The sequence below is a fragment of the Grammomys surdaster genome, unplaced genomic scaffold, assembly GCF_004785775.1.
Source record: "Grammomys surdaster isolate TR1022 unplaced genomic scaffold, NIH_TR_1.0 332764, whole genome shotgun sequence".
NCBI classification, from domain to species: Eukaryota; Metazoa; Chordata; class Mammalia; order Rodentia; family Muridae; genus Grammomys; species Grammomys surdaster.
In genome coordinates this window covers 35,201-57,350 of record NW_021627972.1, presented here as the reverse complement: position 1 = coordinate 57,350, position 22,150 = coordinate 35,201, and the positions used below count along the sequence as shown (strand labels likewise).

At 36.1% G+C, this 22,150-nt stretch overlaps 1 protein-coding gene across 2 annotated transcripts in view; it reads right to left on the bottom strand.

Moving 5' to 3' along the window:
* Window positions 1-5,952: 5,952 nt before the first annotated feature.
* LOC114616627 (KATNB1-like protein 1) overlaps window positions 5,953-22,150 on the bottom strand; it is a 37,651-nt gene continuing 21,453 nt past the window's right edge. Inside the window, exons 2-9 of one of the 2 annotated variants that reach the window (XM_028762053.1) lie at window positions 12,468-12,583; window positions 11,949-11,989; window positions 10,335-10,614; window positions 9,062-9,180; window positions 8,371-8,421; window positions 8,185-8,274; window positions 7,569-7,658; window positions 5,953-6,464 (exon numbers count right to left, since the gene is read on the bottom strand). In XM_028762053.1, the coding sequence (XP_028617886.1) occupies window positions 6,314-6,464; window positions 7,569-7,658; window positions 8,185-8,274; window positions 8,371-8,421; window positions 9,062-9,180; window positions 10,335-10,614; window positions 11,949-11,989; window positions 12,468-12,569 (924 nt within the window). In that variant the 5' untranslated portion in view covers window positions 12,570-12,583 and the 3' untranslated portion in view covers window positions 5,953-6,313. The remainder of the gene's footprint in view (window positions 6,465-7,568; window positions 7,659-8,184; window positions 8,275-8,370; window positions 8,422-9,061; window positions 9,181-10,334; window positions 10,615-11,948; window positions 11,990-12,467; window positions 12,584-22,150) is intronic. The other variant, XM_028762054.1, reaches the window with a different exon arrangement.

Sequence of the window (22,150 nt, the reverse complement as noted above, 5' to 3'; positions counted from 1 at the left end):
GGAGGGAGGGAGGAAGGAAGAGAGGGAGAGGGGGGAGGGAAGGAGGGGGGAAAGATTGAAAAGAAAAAAGGGAAAGGAAAAGAATCAGTACTTTAGGAGGTGTATTTGGGGGCCAAATCCTTATCTAGATTTTGGAAACTCTCATCTGAAAATAGTTCAAAGAACATAAATTCTGCAAAATCAAAGCAATATTTTTTTTAAGAGATTTTGTAAACCTCAGCAGGTTTACTTTATTGTTGCCTTTACTGGAAATACTGGTAAACAGTAGCTCTATCTTTTTGTCTTCAAAGGACAATGTGGTGATTCAATGTTCTAAATGTAGTTGTACTTACTTTTTACTAACGTTTGGCTCTTAATATTGTTAGCTCAATGGCTTCACCAGAGAAGTATATTTTATAGTCAGTATATTTTAATATACTGACTAAAAAATATGTTAAATGTAGTATTGGAAAATGTATCTAGCATGCATTTATATATATATATATCAGATTAGACGTGTATGTAATGTTTAAGGATGAAAATTTTCTGTTTTCTTTTTGAGTCAGGGTCTTATTCTGTAATCCTGGCTGGTCTGAATTTGCTAGATAGGTCAGGCTGTCCTTGAACCTACAGAAATCACCTGCCCTGGTACCCAAGTGATGGGATTATAGGCTTGTACCGCCACTATGCCAAGCTTAGGAATAAACTTTTTATTGTATACTCCTGTCAAAAAATAAGAAGGGAGAAGAGTAGAATATTGCGAAGATTTTTTTTTTTTTTACAATCTTATGGCTAGAAACATAAAAGGAGAATGCATATATCTATAAACACCTGACAACACATGACACTATTTCCATCTGAAAGAATCCAGAAAATAAGTCTGTACTAGCAGTCATGTTGTAGATGAGTCAGATTTGTGGCTCTTCCTCCAACAGACAAAGGCAACTGATACAACCATTTCGTTAAGTTGGAAGAAGACTGCGATGCCTGATGAAATATTAGCTTAAAGACTGTTTTTTTCAGACTCCTTCAGTAATGTAAGTAACCAGACACTTAAATATGACTTCTATTATTAGTATTTAATAGCCAAGAATCCTTCCAATTAATTATGGCTAACGTTTATCATATCAACAACTTACAAAATATAAGGAAATAATAAATTTGAGAAAACTACCAGTTTAGTGGCTAGAAATGTAGTAATGGAGCCATTTAACCATGTCCAAGATTCTTATAAGATATGGATCAAGCACCAAGAACCACTAGCATTTAATTCAATAGTAGACTTTAGAGTTTAGTTCTAGTATCATAACTCCCCAAACACTTACATACAAATTCCTACATTTCAGGATTTATACATAAAACTGATACCAACTGCTTTTTAAATTGCTGCCAAAAATTATTTTTAAAAACTATCTGCTAATACTTGCTTCCTAATGTTAAGGCGATCATGACCACACATTGCTTTATCTGTAGTGGGTGCAAAGTATTCAATTATGATTATCTATCATCTCAATAATCTAGCTATCCTTAAACCTACAAAGTTACCAAAGTACAGAAAATTTAAGAAGGTAGAAAAGTTGAAAAGTCATACAGACCTTGGGTAACTCCAGTATGGTATTCTATTTAGCAGCACAGTAACAAAAAACAACTGAATACTGTAACTGTCCTACCTGAAGTAGGACACCACAGTGAGTGGCCTTAATACGTTCTTTGGCTCTTTGGTAAAGATAACCCTACCCTAATGAAAATGTAGTATGAAAGGTCTTTAATAGTAACAGAAATGTTTGAAAATCCTTATTTCATATATCTGTTGTCCAAGGAGCTTAAGGTCACCACTCAGTAGCTGAGGTGCTAAGGCCCAGGAGAGAACTGAAGTGTGTGCTGCGAAGTAAGGCTGCTTCTTTCATTGCTCCAAGCATAAAAAATGGAGCACGCCATCTTATTCAATGTCAACAAGCATATTTAGGCATATGAATTCTGTTAAAACAATAGTACTGCTTTTTACTATACTTTTTATTGATACTTCATTTACTTGAACTTTGATTTTTTTTAAAGATACTGTTTAGTCAATAATCTGATCCATATTATTTGATACTGTGCAACTAAAAAATTGTAAGGTATGTTAGGTCTTATTTTGAATATTTTCTCTTCAAACCTGGAAATCTATACTATCATATAAATCAATCATTCTATTTCTCTTTGAGAAGCAAACTATGCACACCACATTCTTTGTGATCACAAATTTAATTTATTAAGTGTATACTGAAGAGAATATGCAATCAGAAACCACAGAATTTCTTTGTGCATGTGAGAAGTTTAATGAATTTAAAAGGATCAGACTCAAACCCTTAGTCTGATTAGCGTCACACTCCAACCAAACCGCATTAACCTGCCCAGATGGCTCAATAAGAAAGACAGTGAAAACTAAAGGACTAAGACGAAAGAACGAACGGCTGTAGTTCCCATCTTACGGTTTCAGAATGATGAAGGTTTATGAAATTCCCACATTCTGAAAAGTGACTTCTTACATACCTCACCTCACAATCACAAAACTAGTCATCTAGAATGACTCTAATCTGAGGATATAATCATCAATTACTACAACGGATATTCATTCTGTGGTGTACATAGATATCTGGAATAATAGAAACAAAACAGAATTCAGCGAAAAGTAACACTTTAAATATCTCCATAGCAAAAAAAGATGCTGGGGAAGCTTCTCAGTAGTCACTGTTTAAGTTTTAAAATGTACACTGGAATATGAAGAGGAAGTCAAATTTATCTTTTCTGGAAGCTTGCAAGTCTTATTAACAAAAGATCATGAATGGGCCAGCAAGAGTGGTAGTCAACTGCAATTCCACCCAAGACAGGTACGATTCAAACTGTTAAGACATTCCAGAATTCAGTACACTGATGCTTCAAATGGCCATGTTAAAAAAACAAAACACAAAAACGCTTGCATATAGTTTGCTGGGATTTCATACTAACCATTAGAGGAGGTAGTGATGCATTGTGTTGGAACTTAAAGTACAATGTCAGCATTAACTGTAAACAATTCTGAAACATTGTATGGAACTTTTCAGAACACATTTAGTGACAAGGAATTAATTAGATTTCATATAAAATTAGAATTAGAAAAGCAAAAAATAGAAATATTTAGTAAATTTACTCAAAGGAAGTTTAAATGTTACAGAAATGAAAAATATTAGAACTCTATATACAATAAAGTGAATATAAATTAGCCAACTCCATGGACATTTCCAGTTAAACATTCATACAAATACATATTCACCTTTTTTCTTTATATAAGAATAACACATACATACAAACATAACATGAAGATTCTGGCCAAAAAAAATCAGAGATGCCAAAAATTTCTCAAGTTTAAAAAAATGGTGTTGAGTATATTTCAACAACATTCTACATGAATGTAAACCCCTGATTTAATTCCATGATTTTATCATGCCAGAAGCATGGTTGCTTTTAATTTTTTAAAAAAGATATACTGGTATTATAATACATTGGCTTATCAATAATTAAGGCATTTGTACACAGTATCAGTGTGAACAAAAAATTTTAATATTACTTACTATGATGTTTTAAACTTTCGAAGTCTTTCTGACAGAAGAAAATAGCTGCACACATTTAAGTGTTTCTTCATAAAACACAATAAAAATTTTAATGATTGGTCTTTATAGTTCCTGGTAATAAGTCCTGTCTTATTTTTATATACAATAAATCATATTCTTATGTAGGACTGAGTTAAGACCCAGTAGTTCTTAAACAACGCTACCAAATGGCCATTTAATTCTGCATGCAGCAAGGGCAAACAGTCTTCATAGTGCACTTTCACCTCATTGAAGTTGAAGCCGCTCCTTCTGGATATTTCCACTTCAATGTGAAGTAGGTTGTTAGGATTTCATTAGTGGTTTTATCATGTGGCTTTTTAAAAGAAAAAAAATTGGTTGTATTTCTTCCACAGTTCTCGGTTCTCAGGAGAGACCTACTTTTGGAAATCATATAATCCAGCGCTGTCTGAATAACCAAATACTCTTTAGAAGATGCAATCTCTCAATGCAGCTGTAATAAATAAGCATCTACATCCTTAAAGGAGGAAAGAAAATCCCATTAGTTAATTAAGCAAATACAAACACACTCAACCTGCCTTCTTTTCTGCTTGTTCCTTAATTTGCCCTAATTCCCTTTGAAACCTTTAAAAAGAAGGAAGAAATCTTATTCAAAATTTGATATGTGTCTGTTTACCACAGGTCCTGGCACATGTTACATGTTCAATAACGAATGTTTTGGTTCCCGTGCTTCAACAGCTCTGCTTTGTAGTTAACATTTACAGAAAGTCTGTAAGTGCTATATAAACCAAAACCCAAGGCATAGTTTGACAATTTCATCTTATTTTTAAAAATAATTTATTTTTATTTTATGTGTATGAATGTTTGTCTATTTGTATGTAAGTTCACCACAAGTATGCATACTGCCAGAAAAAGCCAGAAGAAGCCACTGAATCTCTTGGAATTGAAGTTACAGAAAGCTTTGAAATGCAATGTGTGTACTAAAAAGAGAAGCCAGATTCTCTGTAAGGAAGAGATCTTGAAATCTCTTCTCCAGGTCCACTCCCCATCTGCTTTGATTTTTAACCTGGAGAAAAACAAATGGTGTAGTGGAGCAGTCGAGGACTGCTGTGGAAGAGGAAGCCATTGTTTTTAGTGCCACATCCACTCACTCATGCCCCAGTGGATAGCTCATAAACAAAAAGAAAAGCAAGGCAAAAAGATACAAAAGTAAGCTAGGCAGTAGTGGCACCTGACTTTAATCTCAGCACTTGAGAGGCAGAGACACGCAGATCTTTGTGAGTTCAAAGCCAGTCTGATCTACAGAGTGAGTTCCTGCACACCCAAGACTATACAGAGAAACCATGTCTCAAAGAAACAAAAACCAAAAGATATAAAAGTGGAACAGTGACACGGGAGAGGAAGGATGACTGGAAGTAGTGGGAGGATAGGATCAGTATGACCAGAATGCACTATACACATGAATGGGTCAAAGAAAACATTTATTTTTAAAATTTTTTATGAAAATGTATAGCTTTTAATTCTTTTTCCTTACTCATTTTACATCTCGCCCATTGCTCCCTGAAAACATTTATTTTTAAAGCAACATATTTGGGGGCTGATATCGTAGCAAAGATTTTACTATAGACTTTACATTGTAATTTTAATTAATTTCACGATCACCATAGTATCTTAAGGCTATGTTTATAAGAAAGCTTTTCCTTTTTGATAAAAAGAGAAGTTAACCAGGCATGGCAGCACACTCCTCTGATCCCGGGGTACACCTGTCAAACGGTAACGCAGGTGTCCTAAGGTGAGCTCAGGGAGGACAAAAACCTCCCGTGGGGCAGAAGGGCAAAAGCTTGCTTGATCTTGATTTTCAGTAAGAATATAGACCATGAAAGCAGGGCCTTACGATCCTTCTGACCTTTTGGGTGGGTGATCTCAGCACCAGGATGGGCTTCACAGTGATGTAAGGATAGCCCTGACTATACAGATCTGTCTCAATAACCATAACATTAAAAAAAAAAAAATCAAAAATTTTGGCAAACAATGCTTTTCAGCTCTCCTAAAGTCTTCACAGTAATGTGCTATGTATACTTTAAAACCATAAGCAACAAACAACTTCAGAAAAATAGAGCTATTTATAAGACTTTAATCTAAATTAAAGATTCTGAAGAATATTAGAGGAGATGAATTTGTAAAAATTGTGACTATAACACAAAACATTAAAGAAAAACTCACTGTGTCAATAATCAGAGTAAAAGTGGTGAATAAAAAAAGAATTCTTGCCAGGCATGATGACATATACTTTTAATCCCAGCACTTGGGAGGCAAAGGCAGGTAGATTTCTGTGAGTCTGAGGCCAGCCTAGCCTACATAGCAAGTTCTAGGCTAGCCAGGGCTACATAGTAAAACTGTCTGAGCACAAACAAAAGACAAAGAGGTAAGGTAGGGAGGGAGAAAAGGGGATGGAGTAAGAGGCTGGGAAATATACAGTGATATATCTAATGCTCAGTCTCTTTTGTTTCTTTTTACATAGGTATCCAAGAAAATTTCATGAGCCAGTAACATAAACATTTCCTTAAATCATACGATGTTTTTATTTTATGGCAAGTAACTACTCATGACAGTAAACGCACAGCAGCAGGTGGAAATACTTCTTACCACCAATTCTTTCTGCAATTATAACTATCAATGTCCGCTAGGAGTTTAAATATTAAAATCCCAACTAGTAATGTGCCTTTTTCCTGTAAGAGATAAGCATATCAATACAAATCAATATTAAATTCACATATAACTCTTAAATTATAAATATAGATTACCTTAGCTATATTACCAGTATATCCTGGAACCAAAGTAAGATGATTTTCTTGTTCCCATAATCCATTCAACTGTTGCTTTAAAATCTTAATATTTCTGAAAAAAAAAAAAAAAAAAAACAAGAAAGCAAATAATAAGATACAGACTTGCTTTTCACTTATTTCTAGCAGTAGAAAAAAACCATATACTAAAATCAAGCAACTTCTTAAAATACTATATGCCATGCCAGACAGAAATTCATGAGTATTTGGTTGTCAACGAAGATGAGACAGCAAGTAGGCTTCTGTAGCAAGTGGACAGCTTTCTTGGGTATGAGGTAGAAAATTCTGTTGAGTCTACGAAGATTATGGAATTTAAGAGGGAGTTAGGGGGGAGAGACTGTGTTGTTTTCAACACTGTCTGGCTTTTTTATTTCTTTGTTCCTTAAAAAAAAAAAAAACTGCCCGGTGGTGATGGCGCACGCCTTTAATCCCAGCACTTGGGAGGCAGAGGCAGGCGGATTTCTGGGTTCGAGGCCAGCCTAGTCTACACAGTGAGTTCCAGGACAGCTAGGGCTACACAGAGAAACCCTGTCTCAAAAACAAAACAAAACAAAACAAAACTACAAAGTTTTGCTATATAGCCTAGGATAGCCTCAAGCTTGCGTTCTTCCTGCTTTGGCCTTCCTAGTGCTGGGATTATAGGCATGTTCCACTATACCTGGCTTGAGTTCAGTTCATTTAGGAGAATCCTCACATATATTCAAGCTAAGGCAATAATCAAATCATGTTGATTATAACCATTTTCAGAGACCTGTCAGGATAGTTCTATTCATTACTGCACCAAGGGCAGCTCCTTTCTTCTACCTTACCAGTGTACGTGAAGGTTACGGCACTGCTGTGTTGTTACCCCTTGTGAGGGAAGGGCTGAGATAGCTATGCTGTCTTATATCAGCACTGAGAATGTTGGGGCTGAAGACACACAGTGAGAGTGTCACAAAACAAAACAAACATAAAAGGTAAGGTACTGGCAGCAGAGATACAAGGAGTTATGGGACTCTGCATGGTTTTTCATAAATAAAAAGTACCTCAGTTCAATATTTCTCTGACAATGAAGAAAATAAAATTATACGATGATCACAGAATAAACCCACTACTTTGTTTAATTAAGATACTTGTCCATAGAAATTTCAGCACAAATTATCTTTAAAGCTATACTTACCCATCACTTATAATTTCTGATTTAGATGAGAGTTCCGACCACCACCTTTTTATTACTGCTTGAAGCCAGTTTAAGCCAACAATTACATATCTGAAATAAAATATTGTGACAAAATTTAAGTGTTCTCATATAAGCCTTTAACAATAAGGATATCTCCCAAAAGTTCCCACAGATATACACCAATTACTCCTCTTAAGAAAAATATATTTTACTACTTTCATGATCTACTTCACAAAGCCATAGAAATTACATAGCTGTTCTTAGATCCTCTTGTAATTTTTCTTTAGTGTTTATATTCCTGTCCTAATCATATATAAACTCCTTGGGAACAGAGACAGGGCTGGAGAAAATGGCTCAGTGAGTAAATGAATCTGACCCCAAAGCTGACAACTGAGTAAATCTGAAATTCACTTGGCGGAAGGAGAACCAACTTCTAGAGGCTGTTCTCTCACCACACTGTCACAATAAATAAAGTGTAGGTAAGATGTTTTAATTAAAAAACAAAAAAACAAACAGGCATTATGTATCTCCCAGTCTCCTACCATGTAGTCACAAAACACAAAAATCAAAACAGTTGAGAGAGAAAAAGGAATCTAAAATTTAAATTAGCACTTACTCTTCAAATCTGCTTTGAAGTAAAGACTTTACTAGAGGAAGTAAGTCTACACAGCAGCCAAGTGAGATATATTGCTTTTCTTCCTGTAAACTAAAGAAATTCTAAGTTATAAAATATGAACTGATTAAAAATTGTTTTTCTTTAAAGCTTATTTTTTTTCTGGAAAAAGAAAATTACTGTTTTTACCTATTGGTTAGAACAGGAAGGCAATCTACCACAACTCCAAGGTCTTCTATCCTGCGAGTACAAGACAGACACCATTGCTTAGAGTGTCCTTAGTTACATTCATACTACAATCTCCATTCTCCTTTCGAGGCATTTGGTATTTAACAACTTCAGTATTTATCATAGTCAAGTCAGATATAAAGGGGAAACAGAGACAGGGATTGCTGTCGAGTGCCTGAGTGGGTGTAGGAGCCAGCAGTGGATCAAAGAGAGATACATAGAGCAGGATGCTGACGGTAAGTGCTACAGAGGAATAGAAGAGGACATGGGAAAGGCTGAACCACACGTCTTTACAGAAGGAACTCAATGAGGCACGGAGTCGGCATCAGTACCGCAGTATTTCAGAGACTTACATACGATGAGGAGGGCAATGCTTAAAATTCCCAAAGGGAATTTTTTTTTTTTCAAATGGAAGGTTTCCCACATTTAGTTTTACAGATAAGAAAAGAATCCTAACCAGAAAAAGTAACAGCTTTATTTTCTGTATCTTTATTACACTTAAATTGGTGATGAATGTAATTTAAACTATAGTGTCTCTATGGATGCTAAATACAATGTTTAAATTTTATCCAATAAAAACTTTCTTAAAAGTCACTTTTCAAAACTCATTAAAAATTACTCATGTTATACAGAAACAAAACGTCACACTCACCTCACTAAATAAGCTACAAGTTCACTTATACTTCTCTTTCTCCAGAAAGTCAAAGCTACATTCAATCTCAAATTCCTGCTGAATAGAACCTGGGCCATTGTCTCATGGTCCTGAGAAACCTGAAAGGCAATCATCTAATTTGTTAAAAACCACACTGAAACATGACACAGACTTTTTTTTTCTTTTTATAATGAAAACTGTCTGGTAGACACAGCCTTAAATTATGCAAAGGTAACTCCTTATACTGGCCCTCAAAAAGGAATACTGTAATTTACAGTTGAATACAGTGAATGAATGATGTGAACAAATTTAGTACTTTTCCTTTCCTCCCTCCTTTCTATTGTTTTTTCAAAAGTCCCAGTAGTTTATACAGTTAAGTTATTTCTAGCCGAATTTTATGGATGTGGACACAGAGAAAAGGTAAGCACATAGGCTAGTGATTACCAAATGAACAGCATGAGAGAGGAAGTACAGACTAGAGGGTGGTCCTGTTGCAATCACAACAAATGTGTCATCTAATTTTAAATAAAGTAATGCATTCCTGTTATGAAAACTTTAGCTCAAAACTATTTAAGACAAAAAGTGAATACTCTACTAGGAAAAAGTATCTGATATCATTGTCCAGAAGCAATTACAGTCACTAAACTGGAATGTGTCTTCCCAAATCATGCTTTAGACAATGACAAATAGGTGCATATACTAAAATACATATGGATTTCATTTAACAAAAAATAGTAACATATTTTTAGTCTTTAATTATCACCATTTTTTTTTTTAGATTATTTCTTGTTTTTCTACTAAAGCTGTTCCTGTAAACACTGATGTGTGTAAACACATACATTTGTATAGTTACTTTCCTTAGGGTTAATCTTACAGTAACATTTAAAAGATGTAGAAGCAGGTTTGCTGAATCAGGTCCCCACTGGGCAGTTCTAAGAACCCAGCAAAACTGACTAGATAACAGGTTTCAGTGATCTATTTTTTAAGGTAAAACATCTCTTTACTCTCTTCCTTTAAATTTCTCCTTGCCAACTTGTCACTTTGGGTATTTACAACAGCCTATCAGACATTTCATTCTATTTCAGACACTGTTAGAGACAGGGGGTTCATTTGTACAACTGTCTTAGGCAGTGAACACAATTCAAATACATATGTATTCAATGAGTGGCTATCAGCTAATAGAGTAACACAAGGTGGGGAAAAAGGAAATCAAAACCAAAACAAAGCAACCTAGTAGTACAATAGGAATAAAGTTAAGCTAAAACTGACTTACCTCAGAAAAGAAACCACTATATTTTGATGATGGGTTTTCTGTCTGTGAAGACCCAGAATCACTGGTGTTAATGACAAATGTCCGACTGTCGTGGCGTAAATTTTCAGGTAGATGGCCTGCACAAGCCAGTTCATTTTCTTTATTTGCCATGTCACAGCCCCCACTTTTAGGGGACTGCTTAGGTCTGTAACAAGGATTTGGGAAGGAATGACGAACTAACTTTCTGTGGTAGAGCACCTTGCGCAGTTTATCTGGGCTTTTCACTGCTTGTCCAACTGTCCTGTAAAAAGAATTTAAGTGAAAAAAAAAAAGAAAGAAAAGAAAAAGCAAAGAGAATGTTTTAAATGAAAATTTAAACAGCTACATTTTGCAATTGTAATCCACTAAAATTAGAAGAAAATAATTTAAAAAGTCAAGTCTTAATTTGAAGAGAAAAATAAAAGTCATAAATTATCTGGAAGGGAATAAAATGTGGCAAGTTATACAAAATGGAAACAAAAGGACATAATAGCTTCTATGTTTTAAAATGAAATATTTAAAACCATGGGAACAGAAAAATAGGAACACTTTTCAGACATCTAAGCTTTTTCTAAACAACTAACTCATTTTCTAGTAAGTGAAAAATTATTCACATTTGGATATTTTAAATTTATTTATTTTAAGCTGGAACATATTTAATTTTGTGTATGGAAGAATACAACAAACAAAATCTTATAGAGTACAAGTTTCCAGAAGCTTTGGGAATTATTATTATTTTTACTTTTTGCTTCCTTACCATCACAGAGAAGCAGTTTTCTCTCACCACAATGGACTGCCTCATCACACACCCAAAGGCAACAAGTCAGAGACTAAAGTTCTGAAACTATGAGCCAAAAGAAATGTTTTTCCTGAACCAGGGTCTCTCACCCTGTTGCTCAGGCTAAGCTTGCATTCACAATTCTGCTGTCTCAGCTTCCCAAGTGCTAGGAATCTATGCACTACCACAGTGGCCCCCAAACTGTTTCCCTCTAATAAAAAGTCATGGTACTGGGAAGCTAAGAAACATACTATAATAGAATATTTTACCAAAAGAAGCACCTTTTTCTGAAACAGAAAGACTTCAGAAATAGCTGTTTCACATTTTTATCAATTTCTAATTCTCAGTTTAACAGAAGAAAGCTGCATTCTCATTTCTGTCTCTGTTGTTATTTAATACTATGCAATTTCTGAACAGTTCATACCATACACTTGTAAAAGAGTAGAAATGGACAAGGTGAACAAGGACTTCAGACACCTCCTGTTGGGCTCCAGGGACCCCAGGTCACACCTTGGATACCCGTGGTTTAGAAAGCTGCTTTTAGAGCTTGGTAACTGAACATTTTCACAGCTTTCTGCCTATCTGATCCTGAGCAAACCACATATTTCCTCTGATTATTAGTATTCTAGTCACTGTTTAGGAATAATGGCATCTATTCAGGAATAGATAATGCTGATGCACTAGTGCAGAGCCTAGCACAGAGGAACTACTTGATAACAAGTTAACCATAATCATAATAAAAAGAGTATTTACTTGTTTTATGCCTTCATCTCTAACTACCTTCAATATTTTCCCACAAATTTTAAAGAAGCTCTTACCTACTTATGTAAGCAGCCAACTGTTTTGGAGATCTCTTAACCTGAAAACCAAAGTAAACAGTGGTATCATATTCAGTTTTTTAATAGTTATACAAACTTTATGACTGATGTCAATAATACAGTTTAAAACTCGGTAAGTATTTTTTGGGTCAATGTTTTCTTTGTCTTAATACCATGTTTTCAACCAATAGGTACAATATTGTATTTTGGTATGTTTAGCAAAGTAACATATTATCTTTCTTTTTTTATACAATACCAGTCATATACTGAACTTAAAGGGTGCTTATAATAAGTCAGCTCAAGTTTAATGTGGTTTAAAAAAATATTTCATTGTTAATCAACTTTTCAATGAACACAGTGCATCTTCCTTGTCAACTCCAACATTTGTACCACAGTTTATAGAAACAGTGTATTTGCCAAAATTTTCCTAGAATGTCAGGAATACAGTAGGTATGTTTCAATAATTCTACTTAACCTATGAAATTAAACACATCTGATGGTTTAAACTATCGCACTTACCTCCTTCATGTTCTTACTGGTGAAATTAGAGATCCTCTTTCTAGGAAGATCAATACTATTAGAGAAGTTCCGTTTTTTAACATGGTGAGTATCAAATGCCATAATCTCTTAAGTGCCTAAACAAAATAAAAATAATACAAAATGTAAAAGGCCAAAGAATCCAATCTTTCATTATATGTATATGTATATATATATATAGCTCTGTGCCATGCAAATGAGGCTTAACAATAAAAAAAAAGCCCAGATACACTTCATGTGTGTGTGTAACAAATCTGTAAGATACAGATTATTGTTTTCCTGAGACTCAACCACGTACATGCTGACTTGAAACTGAATGTTCGAACTTTGCCATTGCCTCCTAAACTCTAGAAATCCAAATATAAGCCTTCTTTTAAATATTTAAAACCCGAAACACAGAAAAAGCACAACATATTATTTATTTCCCAGGAAATAAAGGCTCTTCAACTTCTCATGAGCTAAAGCTTAGTCTGGAGGCTGTTTTCCTGTAGAGTGAGAAACAAGGCAAGAAAAAAAACACAGACACTAGATCAAAGTGGTTCCACAATATAAGCCTTATTTTAAAAAGAGAAAGAAAGAAAGAATACCTTCAGTTAAAAGATAGCGGACTAGCCAAGCAGTGGTAGTGCATGCTTTTAATCCTTGCACTCAGGAGGCAGAGGCAGAGGTGGGGGGGGGGGGGCGGCGACAGAGGGGCAGAGGGGCAGAGGCAGGTGGCTTTCTGAGTTCAAGGCCAGCAGATCAAGTCTGAGTTCAGGGTCTACAGATCAAGTTCTAGGATAGCCATTACTACACAGAGAAACCCTGTTTCAAAAACAAAAACAAAAACAAAAACAAAAAAACCACCAACAAAAAAAGACAATGAACTAAAAATATCCAATTACTTCTGTCCTTCTGAAACATCATTAAAATAAAAAAACGAGCACCATTTGTTGAAAATGCTGTCCTTTTTCCACTGGATGGTTTTAGCACCTTTGTCAAAGATCAAGTGACCATAGGTGTGTAGGTTCATTTCTGGGTCTTCAAGTCTATTCCATTGATCTTTCTGCCTGTCTCTGTACCAAAACCATGCAGTTTTTATCACTATTGCTCTGTAGTACAGCTTGAGGTTGGGGATGGAGATTCTCCCAGAAGTTCTTTTATTGTTGAGAATAGTTTTCGCTATCCTGAGTTTGTTTGTTTGTTTGTTTGTTTGTTTGTTTGTTTTTCAAGACAGAGTTTCTCTGTGTAGTCCTGGCTGTCCTGGAACTCACTCTGTAGACCAGGCTAGCCTCGAACTCAGAAATCCTCCTGTCTCTGCCTCCCAAGTGCTGGATTAAAGGCATGCGCCACCCCCGCCTTGCTATCCTGTTTTTTTTTGTTTTTTTTTTGTTATTCCAAATGAATCTGCAAATTGCTTTTTCTATCTCTATGAAGAGGGGACTGCATTGAATCTGTAGATTGCTTTTGGCAAGATAGCCATTTTTACTATATTAATCCTGCCAATCCATGAGCCTGGGAGATCTTTCCATCTTCTGAGACCTTCTTCGATTTCTTTCTTCAGAGACTTGAAGTTTTTGTCATACAGATCTTTCACCTGCTTGGTTAGATTCACACCAAGGTATTTTATATTATTTGTGACTATTGTGAAGGGTGTCGTTTCCCTCATTTCTTTCTCAGCCTGTTTATCCTTCGAGTAAAGGAAGGCTACTGATTTGTTTGAGTTGATTTTATATCTAGTCACTTTGCTGAAGTTGCTTATCAGGTTTAGGAGTTCTCTGGTGGAAGTTTTGGGGTCACTTAAGTATACTATCATATCATCTGCAAATAGTGAAATTTTGACTTCTTCCTTTCCTATTTGTATCCTTTTGACTTTCTTTTGCTGTCTAATTGCTCTGGCTAGGACTTCCAGTACTATATTGAATAGGTAGGGAGAGAGTGGGCAGCCTTGTCTAGTCCCTGATCTTAGTGGAACTGCTTCAAGTTTCTCTCCATTTAGTTTGATGTTGGCTACTGGCTTGCTGTATATTGCTTTTACTATGTTTAGGTAAGGGCCTTGAATTCCTGATCTTTCCAAGACTTTTACCATGAAGGGATATTGAATTTTGTCAAATGCTTTCTCAGCATCTAGTGGGATGATCATGTGTTTTTTTTCTGAGTTTGTTTATATAGTGGATTACATTGATAGATTTCTGAATATTGAACCATCCCTTCATTCCTGGGATAAAGCCTACTTGATCATGATGGATGGTTGTTTTGATGTGGTTTTGGATTCAGTTTGCAAGGATTTTATTGAGTATTTTTGCATCGATATTCATATGGGAAATTGGTCTGAAGTTTTCTTTCTTTGTTCTGTCTTCATGTGGTTTAGGTCAGCATGTAGAAGAATGCAAATCGATCCATTTTTATCTCCTTGTACAAAGCTCAAGTCCAAGTGGGTAAAGGACCTTCACATAAAACCAGATACACTGAAACTAATAGAAGAGAAGGTGGGGAAGACCCTCGAATACCTAGGCACAGGAGAAAAGTTCCTGAACAGAACACCAATGGTGTATGCTCTAAGATCAAGAATTGACAAATGGGACCTCATAAAATTGCAAAGTTTCTGTAAGGTAAAAGACACTGTCAATAGGACAAAACAGCAACTAACAGATTGGGAAAAGATCTTTACCAATACTACATCAGATAAAGGGCTAATATCCAATGTATACAAAGAACTCAAGAAATTAGACTCTAGACAACCAAATAACCCTATTAAAAATGGGGTACAGAGATAAACAAAGAATTCTCAACTGAGGAAACTCGAATGGCTGAGAAGCACCTAAATAAGTGTTCGATATCCTTAGTCATCAGGGAAATGCAAATCAAAACAACCCTGAGATTCCACCTCACACCAGTCAGAATGGCTAAGATCAAAAACTCAGGTGATAGCAGATGCTGACTAGGATGTGGAGAAAGAGGAACACTCCTCCATTGTTGGGATTGCAAGCTGGTATAACCACTCTGGAAATCAGTCTGGTGGTTCCTCAGAACATTGGACATAGCATTACCTGAGGACCCAGCTATACCACTCCTGACATATACCCAGAAAATGCTCCAACATATAACAAGGACATATGCTCCACTATGTTCACAGAAGCTTTATTTATAATAGCCAGAAACTGGAAAGAACTCAGATGTCCTTCAACAGAGGAATAGATACAGAAAAATGTTGATATATTTACACAATGGAATATTACTCAGCTATTAAAAACAATAAATTCGAGAAATTCTTAGGCAAATGGATGGAACTAGAAAATATCATCCTGAGTAAGGTAACCCAATCACAAAAGAACACACATGGTATGCACGCACTGATAACTGGATATTATTAGCTCAAAAGCTCGCAATATCCAAGATCCAACTCAGACCACATGAAGCTCATGAAGAAGGAAGACCAAAGTGTGGGTGCTTTGGTCCTTCTTAGAAGGAGCAACAAAATACTCATGGGAGCAAATATGGAGACAAAGCATGGGACAGAAACTGAAGGAGGGGCTGTCCAGAGACTAATCCACCTGGTATCCAATCCTTGTGCAATCACCAAAGACAGACGCTGATGTGGATGTGAGGAATAGCTGTCTCCTTAGAGGTCTGCCAGAGCCTGAAATATACAGAAGCAGATGCTCACAGCTAACCACTGAACTGATCAAGGGGTTCCCAAGGGAGGAGTGAGAGAGAAGACTGGAGGAGCTGAAAAGGGTTTGCGGCCCTATGGGAAGAGCAACAATACCAACCAACCAGAGCTCCCAGGGTCTAAACTACCAAGCCTGAGAGCACATAGGGAGGGACCCATGGCTCCAGATGTATATGTAGGGAAGGATGGCATTGTTGGGCATAGGTGGGAGAGAAAGTCCTTGGTCCAGTGAAGGCTGGATGCCCCAGTGTGGGGGAATTCGTGGGTGGAGAGGTGGGAGTGGAAGGGTGGGTGGGTGCACATCCTCATAGAAGCAGGAGGAGGTGGGATGGGATAGGAGGTTCCTGGGTAGGTAGAGGGGAATGGAGAAAGGGGGTCACATCTGAAATGTAAATAAAATATCCAATAAGAAAAATGAAGAGGTGTTTAAAGACATAATGTTATCATTTATGGCAAAGAAGAAGAGATAAGAGCAACAATTTAGAAACTGCAAAGCCAAAGTGGTAATTAACTTGGTAGGTCTTTTCAATATAACACACATGAAATTCTGTATTTCAATGTAACATACATAATAAAATTCTAAATCAGCAAATGAAAAGCAGAATGCCCAAAGGTTTAGAAACTGGCACTATCAAGGACATCAAGAAGTCAGGATAAAGGTAACTTGCCCCCCAAAACACCCCAAATACACCGACTGAATACCCATTTAAGACACTCAGGTTGATAAAAATCTTTCCCCAATCCCAGTAAAAGGCCAAAGTAGTTTTTATTGTTTGCTTGCTTCCTTTCTGAGAAAAGGTTTTACTTTGTAGCCCAGACTGGCTTCATATTCCTGATCCTCCTCCTTGGGTCTCCTGACTATCAGGGTTACAAATATGTGCCAGGACTACAATTTTATTCTATGAAAAATGTAAACCCAAGTTTTTACACATTAAATTTCAAATGCCTTTATCTTCTTTCTTCCACGTGACTTATGAAGGCTTGCAGTCAAGCTCATATACTTCAGGGAAGTTCACAAGATTTTTCTTTGGGAACTCTGACCAGCCCCACAGTAAATCATGTATATACACAAACCTGTGGGCACACATAGACAATCCCTTAAAATACAGATCGAGTGACAGTCAAAGTGGCCAAAGAAGTTCCTGTATGTTGTTTACAGTGGTGCTCATCTGTCAAAGCTAACAAAACTACACACAGATACTGACACATACACAAACAAACTGGGTGAGCTGTGGTAGCTTATCCCTGTAATCCCACATTTGAGAGCAGAAACAGACAAGATCTCTTTAGGTTTAATGCCAATCAGGGATATAAAGTGAAACCTAGTCTCAAAAAAAAAAAAAAAGCAATAAAACTATTGTTAGAAATCATACACAAGCTATATTAAGCCAAAAACAAAACAACAACAAAAAAAACCCCAAATACATGGGAATGTAGAAATGGCTCAGCACTTAAGAACACTGGCAGCTCTTCCAGATGACCCCAGTTCAATTTCCCGCATCCACATGGTAGCTCACATGGTCTGCAATTCCAGTTACAAGGAATTTGACACCCTCTTCTGGCCTTGGTGGGCACTGCACGCCTATGGTGCACAAACATGCAGACAAAACATCCAAACACAATAAAAACTTAAAAAACAAAATGAAACAAAAAAACAAACAAAACTAAACCTCAACAGAAGTTGAATGATAAATCTGAGGATATCTTCCAGAACATACAAACAAGCAAATGATAAAAAGAATCAGAAGACATGCTTAGAGGAACCAACATTCAAACAAAAGGGATGTACAGGGAAGAATAGAGAGACTAATTAGAGACTAATGAGAAGACTTAAGAAAACTATACAGAATTGGAGAACAGAAATTTTTAGATGAAAAGGGCTCCACCCGAGTCACCAAAATGAATGAAAGCAGATACAGAAGGTACATCGCCTTCAAATTCAGAGAATTATGAAAAACTAGAGAAGATAGCATAACCAGGTGTGGTGGTACATCACATTGAAAAGCAGAGGCAGGAGATCTTTGTGAGTTAGAGGCCAGCTTGGTTTACACAGTTTCAGGACAGAAAGAGAGACCCTGTCTCAAAAGAAAACAAAACAAAGTACTCCTCTTCCCCCAAATTCAGGCAATTTACAACATCCTATTTAGTCAAATGTGAGAGTGATAATCATTCAAAGTTCAAAAAAAAAAAAAACTCTTTTCCAATAGTAATAATGAAAAGCAATAACACAACATAGATTCTAACACGAGAGATGGGAAGAAATTTTCCAATCTATACCAGAACAGGTTAGAAAGCTTAGAAAAAAAGTATTCACAAAAATGAAATGGGTTTAAAATAAAAACTGGGCTGGGCATGGTGGCACATATCATTAATCACAGCACTCAAGATGCAAAGGTAGGCAGATCTCTGAGTTTGAGGCCAGCCTGCTCTACAAAGCAAGTTCCAGGATTAACAGAGAAATCCTATCTCAAAGAAAACAACAAACAAATAAAATAAATACTCATTAAATGAGTATTTAATGGGTACTCATTAAATGAGAAAGAGAAAGAGGGAGAGAGGGAGAAAGGGAGAGGGAAAGGGAAGAGAGAGAGAGAGAGAGAGAGAGAGAGAGAGAGAGAGAGAGAGAGCTGTCAAAAAATCAGAAAGAAATGACATACTTTAAAGTGCTAAAACAGAGGATGAAATCTTACAATCTGTGACACCTGTATAGAAACAGAGACTTTGTAAGTGAAATAAACCAGGGACAAAAGGACAAGTAACTCATAATTTCCTATGTGGAATCTACTAAAGCTGACCTTACAGAAGTTGAGAGCTGGGCTGATCAATAGGCTCTATCTAAGTTGTAGGTAGATTTGAGATACCAAGTTGTGGGATGTCAGAGTACAGCAGAGTGAATTATGTACTGTGTATCTCAGCAGTCAAGCAGAAGAGATTCTGAATATTTTTACCCTAAGGAAATGGGTAAGTGTTCGAGGAGCTACATCCCAACCACACATGTACCATTATTTTTAAAAAATAAAAGACATTAATCATTAGGAAAACAAAATCAAAACTACATGAAATACTATTTTGCACTCACTAGATTGCCATACAATGAAGACAAAAATAAGTACTGAGAAAGACGTGAAGAACCAAGGACTTTCAGGCATCGTACAAAGTAACATAACATGGTCTCCCTCCCTTTGTCAGTATTGGGGGTAAACATCTAAGGTGACATGTATGCAAGGCAAGTGCTCTCACAGTGAGCTAATGCTCCAGCCCCTGGCAGTTTCTGAAGTTAAATACAAATTCCACTCCTACATATATACTGAAGGGGAAGGAAACATATTTACACAAAATTTTGTATGCAAATATTGAGCACAGCCAAGAGACATAAACACTAGTAAATGTTTATCACCCAGTTAACAAACAAACTGTAGCATGTCTATATAGACTACTACTCAGCAGTGAAAAGGAATTAAGTACTCATAAGTCAGTATACACACGAACAGTACAGTAAGAAGAAGAGACCATGACACAACTTGTGACAAAATTCCATTTATATGAAATAAAATTCATAGACAGAAAACCAATTGTTTGTTGCTTCTCAAGCTGAAGTAGGAATGGAAGTAACTACACAGGGGCACAAAGTTTTTCAGTGACAGAAATGCTCTAAAGATCTACTGGGACTGAAGAATGTTCTATTCTGTCCTTACAATCAATGAATTGCACATTTAAAAGTTTCATGATGTATACTTCATTTTACAATAAGGCTTTATAAAGGGAATTATTAATATTATAAGACAAAGACTTGTTGTAAAGGCTTTGTAAGCTACATATTCTTTTTTACCCATGTGTCACACAATTGATAGCGCCTTTCTAGAGCCGTAATATAGAATTGTCCTTCTCCCCGAAGGCTCTTAGGAATGCTACTGAAACTAGTTTCAAGTTCTCTGTGTTTCTGAAGTTCTATTTGATAAGACACAAAAAGAGAAGAATCTGAAATGGTTGAAGACTCACAAAAAAAAAAAGAAAAAAGAAAAAAGAAAGCCTCTTAATAAACAAAGAACAACATAAGCAGGGTCCTAAAAGAATAAAAGCAGAGAAGGGAGAGCTATTCTAACATTATGTACAACTTCTAAACATCAGATATAGCATACATTTTCTTACAATAACACAATGCTTTTGATCAGTAGGTCATTTGAGAAAAACAACAGCATAATAATGAAGCTCATGGGATGATTTCTCTTTTACACAGTAACTGTCTTCCACCTCAAAGATAAAAAGGGATCTATTCATATACCCTTATAATGGCTGCCAAACCAAGAGATTAAACAGCTCAAAGTGTTCAGATACTCCCTGCCTTCTCACAAGGGAAACTCATTATACAGGAATGAAACATGCCTGGACAGTTCAAGACCAAGTTAGCTTTCTCTTTACATTCATATACTGTATCGACTATTCACACTGTATTTAACTCTGTAATTCAACTAAGCAATTTCTCTACCAAAACAAAGCAAGCTGTTGAGAAAGACATGCTTTTTCTTATACAAGAATTCCTTCCACTTATGGTTATCTCCTAAGAGTCATGAGGATAAAAACAGTTTTTAACCACTATCTTTTTCCTTCTTTCTTCTCTCTTCCTTCTTAAATGTATTTTAATTGGAGCTTTTAAAAAATCACTGTCCTATAATAACAAAATACATAAGCAAGAAATAAGTTCAGTAATGCAATGCCTTATCCATTTGGTCACCTTGTCATATAATCCCAGTGCTCAGTGTCAGAAACAGAAGAGTCCATTTGTACACAGAGAGACTCTCAAAAAAAAAAAAAAAAATCAAATCACTTCCAGAGAATGTCCTGAAAAGTACAATTTCTAAAAATTGGCTTTTTAAAGCACAGGGCATTAGAGGGTATACTTCAATGGTATTGTGCTTGCCAAGCATGGATAGGACCCCGAGTCTGAATCTCTACATCCACAAAACTTAATAATTTAAAAAATAGCCGGGCAGTGGTGGTGCACGCCTTTAATCCCAGCACTTGGGAGGCAGAGGCAGGCGGATTTCTGAGTTCTAGGACAGCCAGGGCTACACAGAGAAACCCTGTCTCGGAAAAAAAAAAAAATGTTAAAAATTAAAAAAAAAAAAAATAAATAAAAAAAAATAATTTAAAAAATAGCAGCAAAAGCCTATTAAAACAGTATAGAAAAGAATGTACTATATAATCCTGGTGTGATGGTTAACCTTGGTTATCAAGTTGACTACATCTGTAAACAATTAAAACCCAAGCAACTGGACATGGTTTTTTGAGAGATTTTCTTGGTTGGATCAATTAGTGAAGATTCATCCTAAATGTGGGCTACACTTTCAGGTGGTATAAAATGACAGAGAAGGAAGCTTTTGCTTTTTGCCTGCTTGCCCTGACTCTCACTGGCAAGTTCCTCTATCCTATTCTTGAGACATTCCTTTGCTGGTATTAGAACTTACTTCTTAGGGATTCCAAGAGACTGAGATGGCAGCCTCCAAGAGTAGAGCACCAGATAGGGACTGTTGAGAAATCCAGTTCTGTGGACTGCACAATGACAAGATCCTTTGCCTTTCCCTCTAGAGACATATGTAGTTGGATTACTTAGACCACCACCTGTAAGCCACTCAAATAAGTCCCGTATATAATATTCATTCTACCAATGCTGTTCCCTTAGAGAACACTGACTAATATACCTGGCTTATTTATTTTATTTTTTAAAAGTTCTATTAATCCTCACCCTCAAATGAAACAAGAACAGATAAAGACAAATAAGATCAAACCAAATCAGAAAGATTTTGCACAAAAGACTCATTCATCAGAGAGACAACCTAAAGAATAGGAGAAATATTTGCAAATTATATAATCTGATGAGGAGCTAATATTCAGAATAATAAGGAACTCCAAAACTGCAATAGCAAAAAGAAAAAGAAAAAAAAAAAAGCAAACAGCTCAATTAAGAATGGGCTCTGAACGTATTGCAGTTTGGACCTAGAATGTTGCTGAAAGT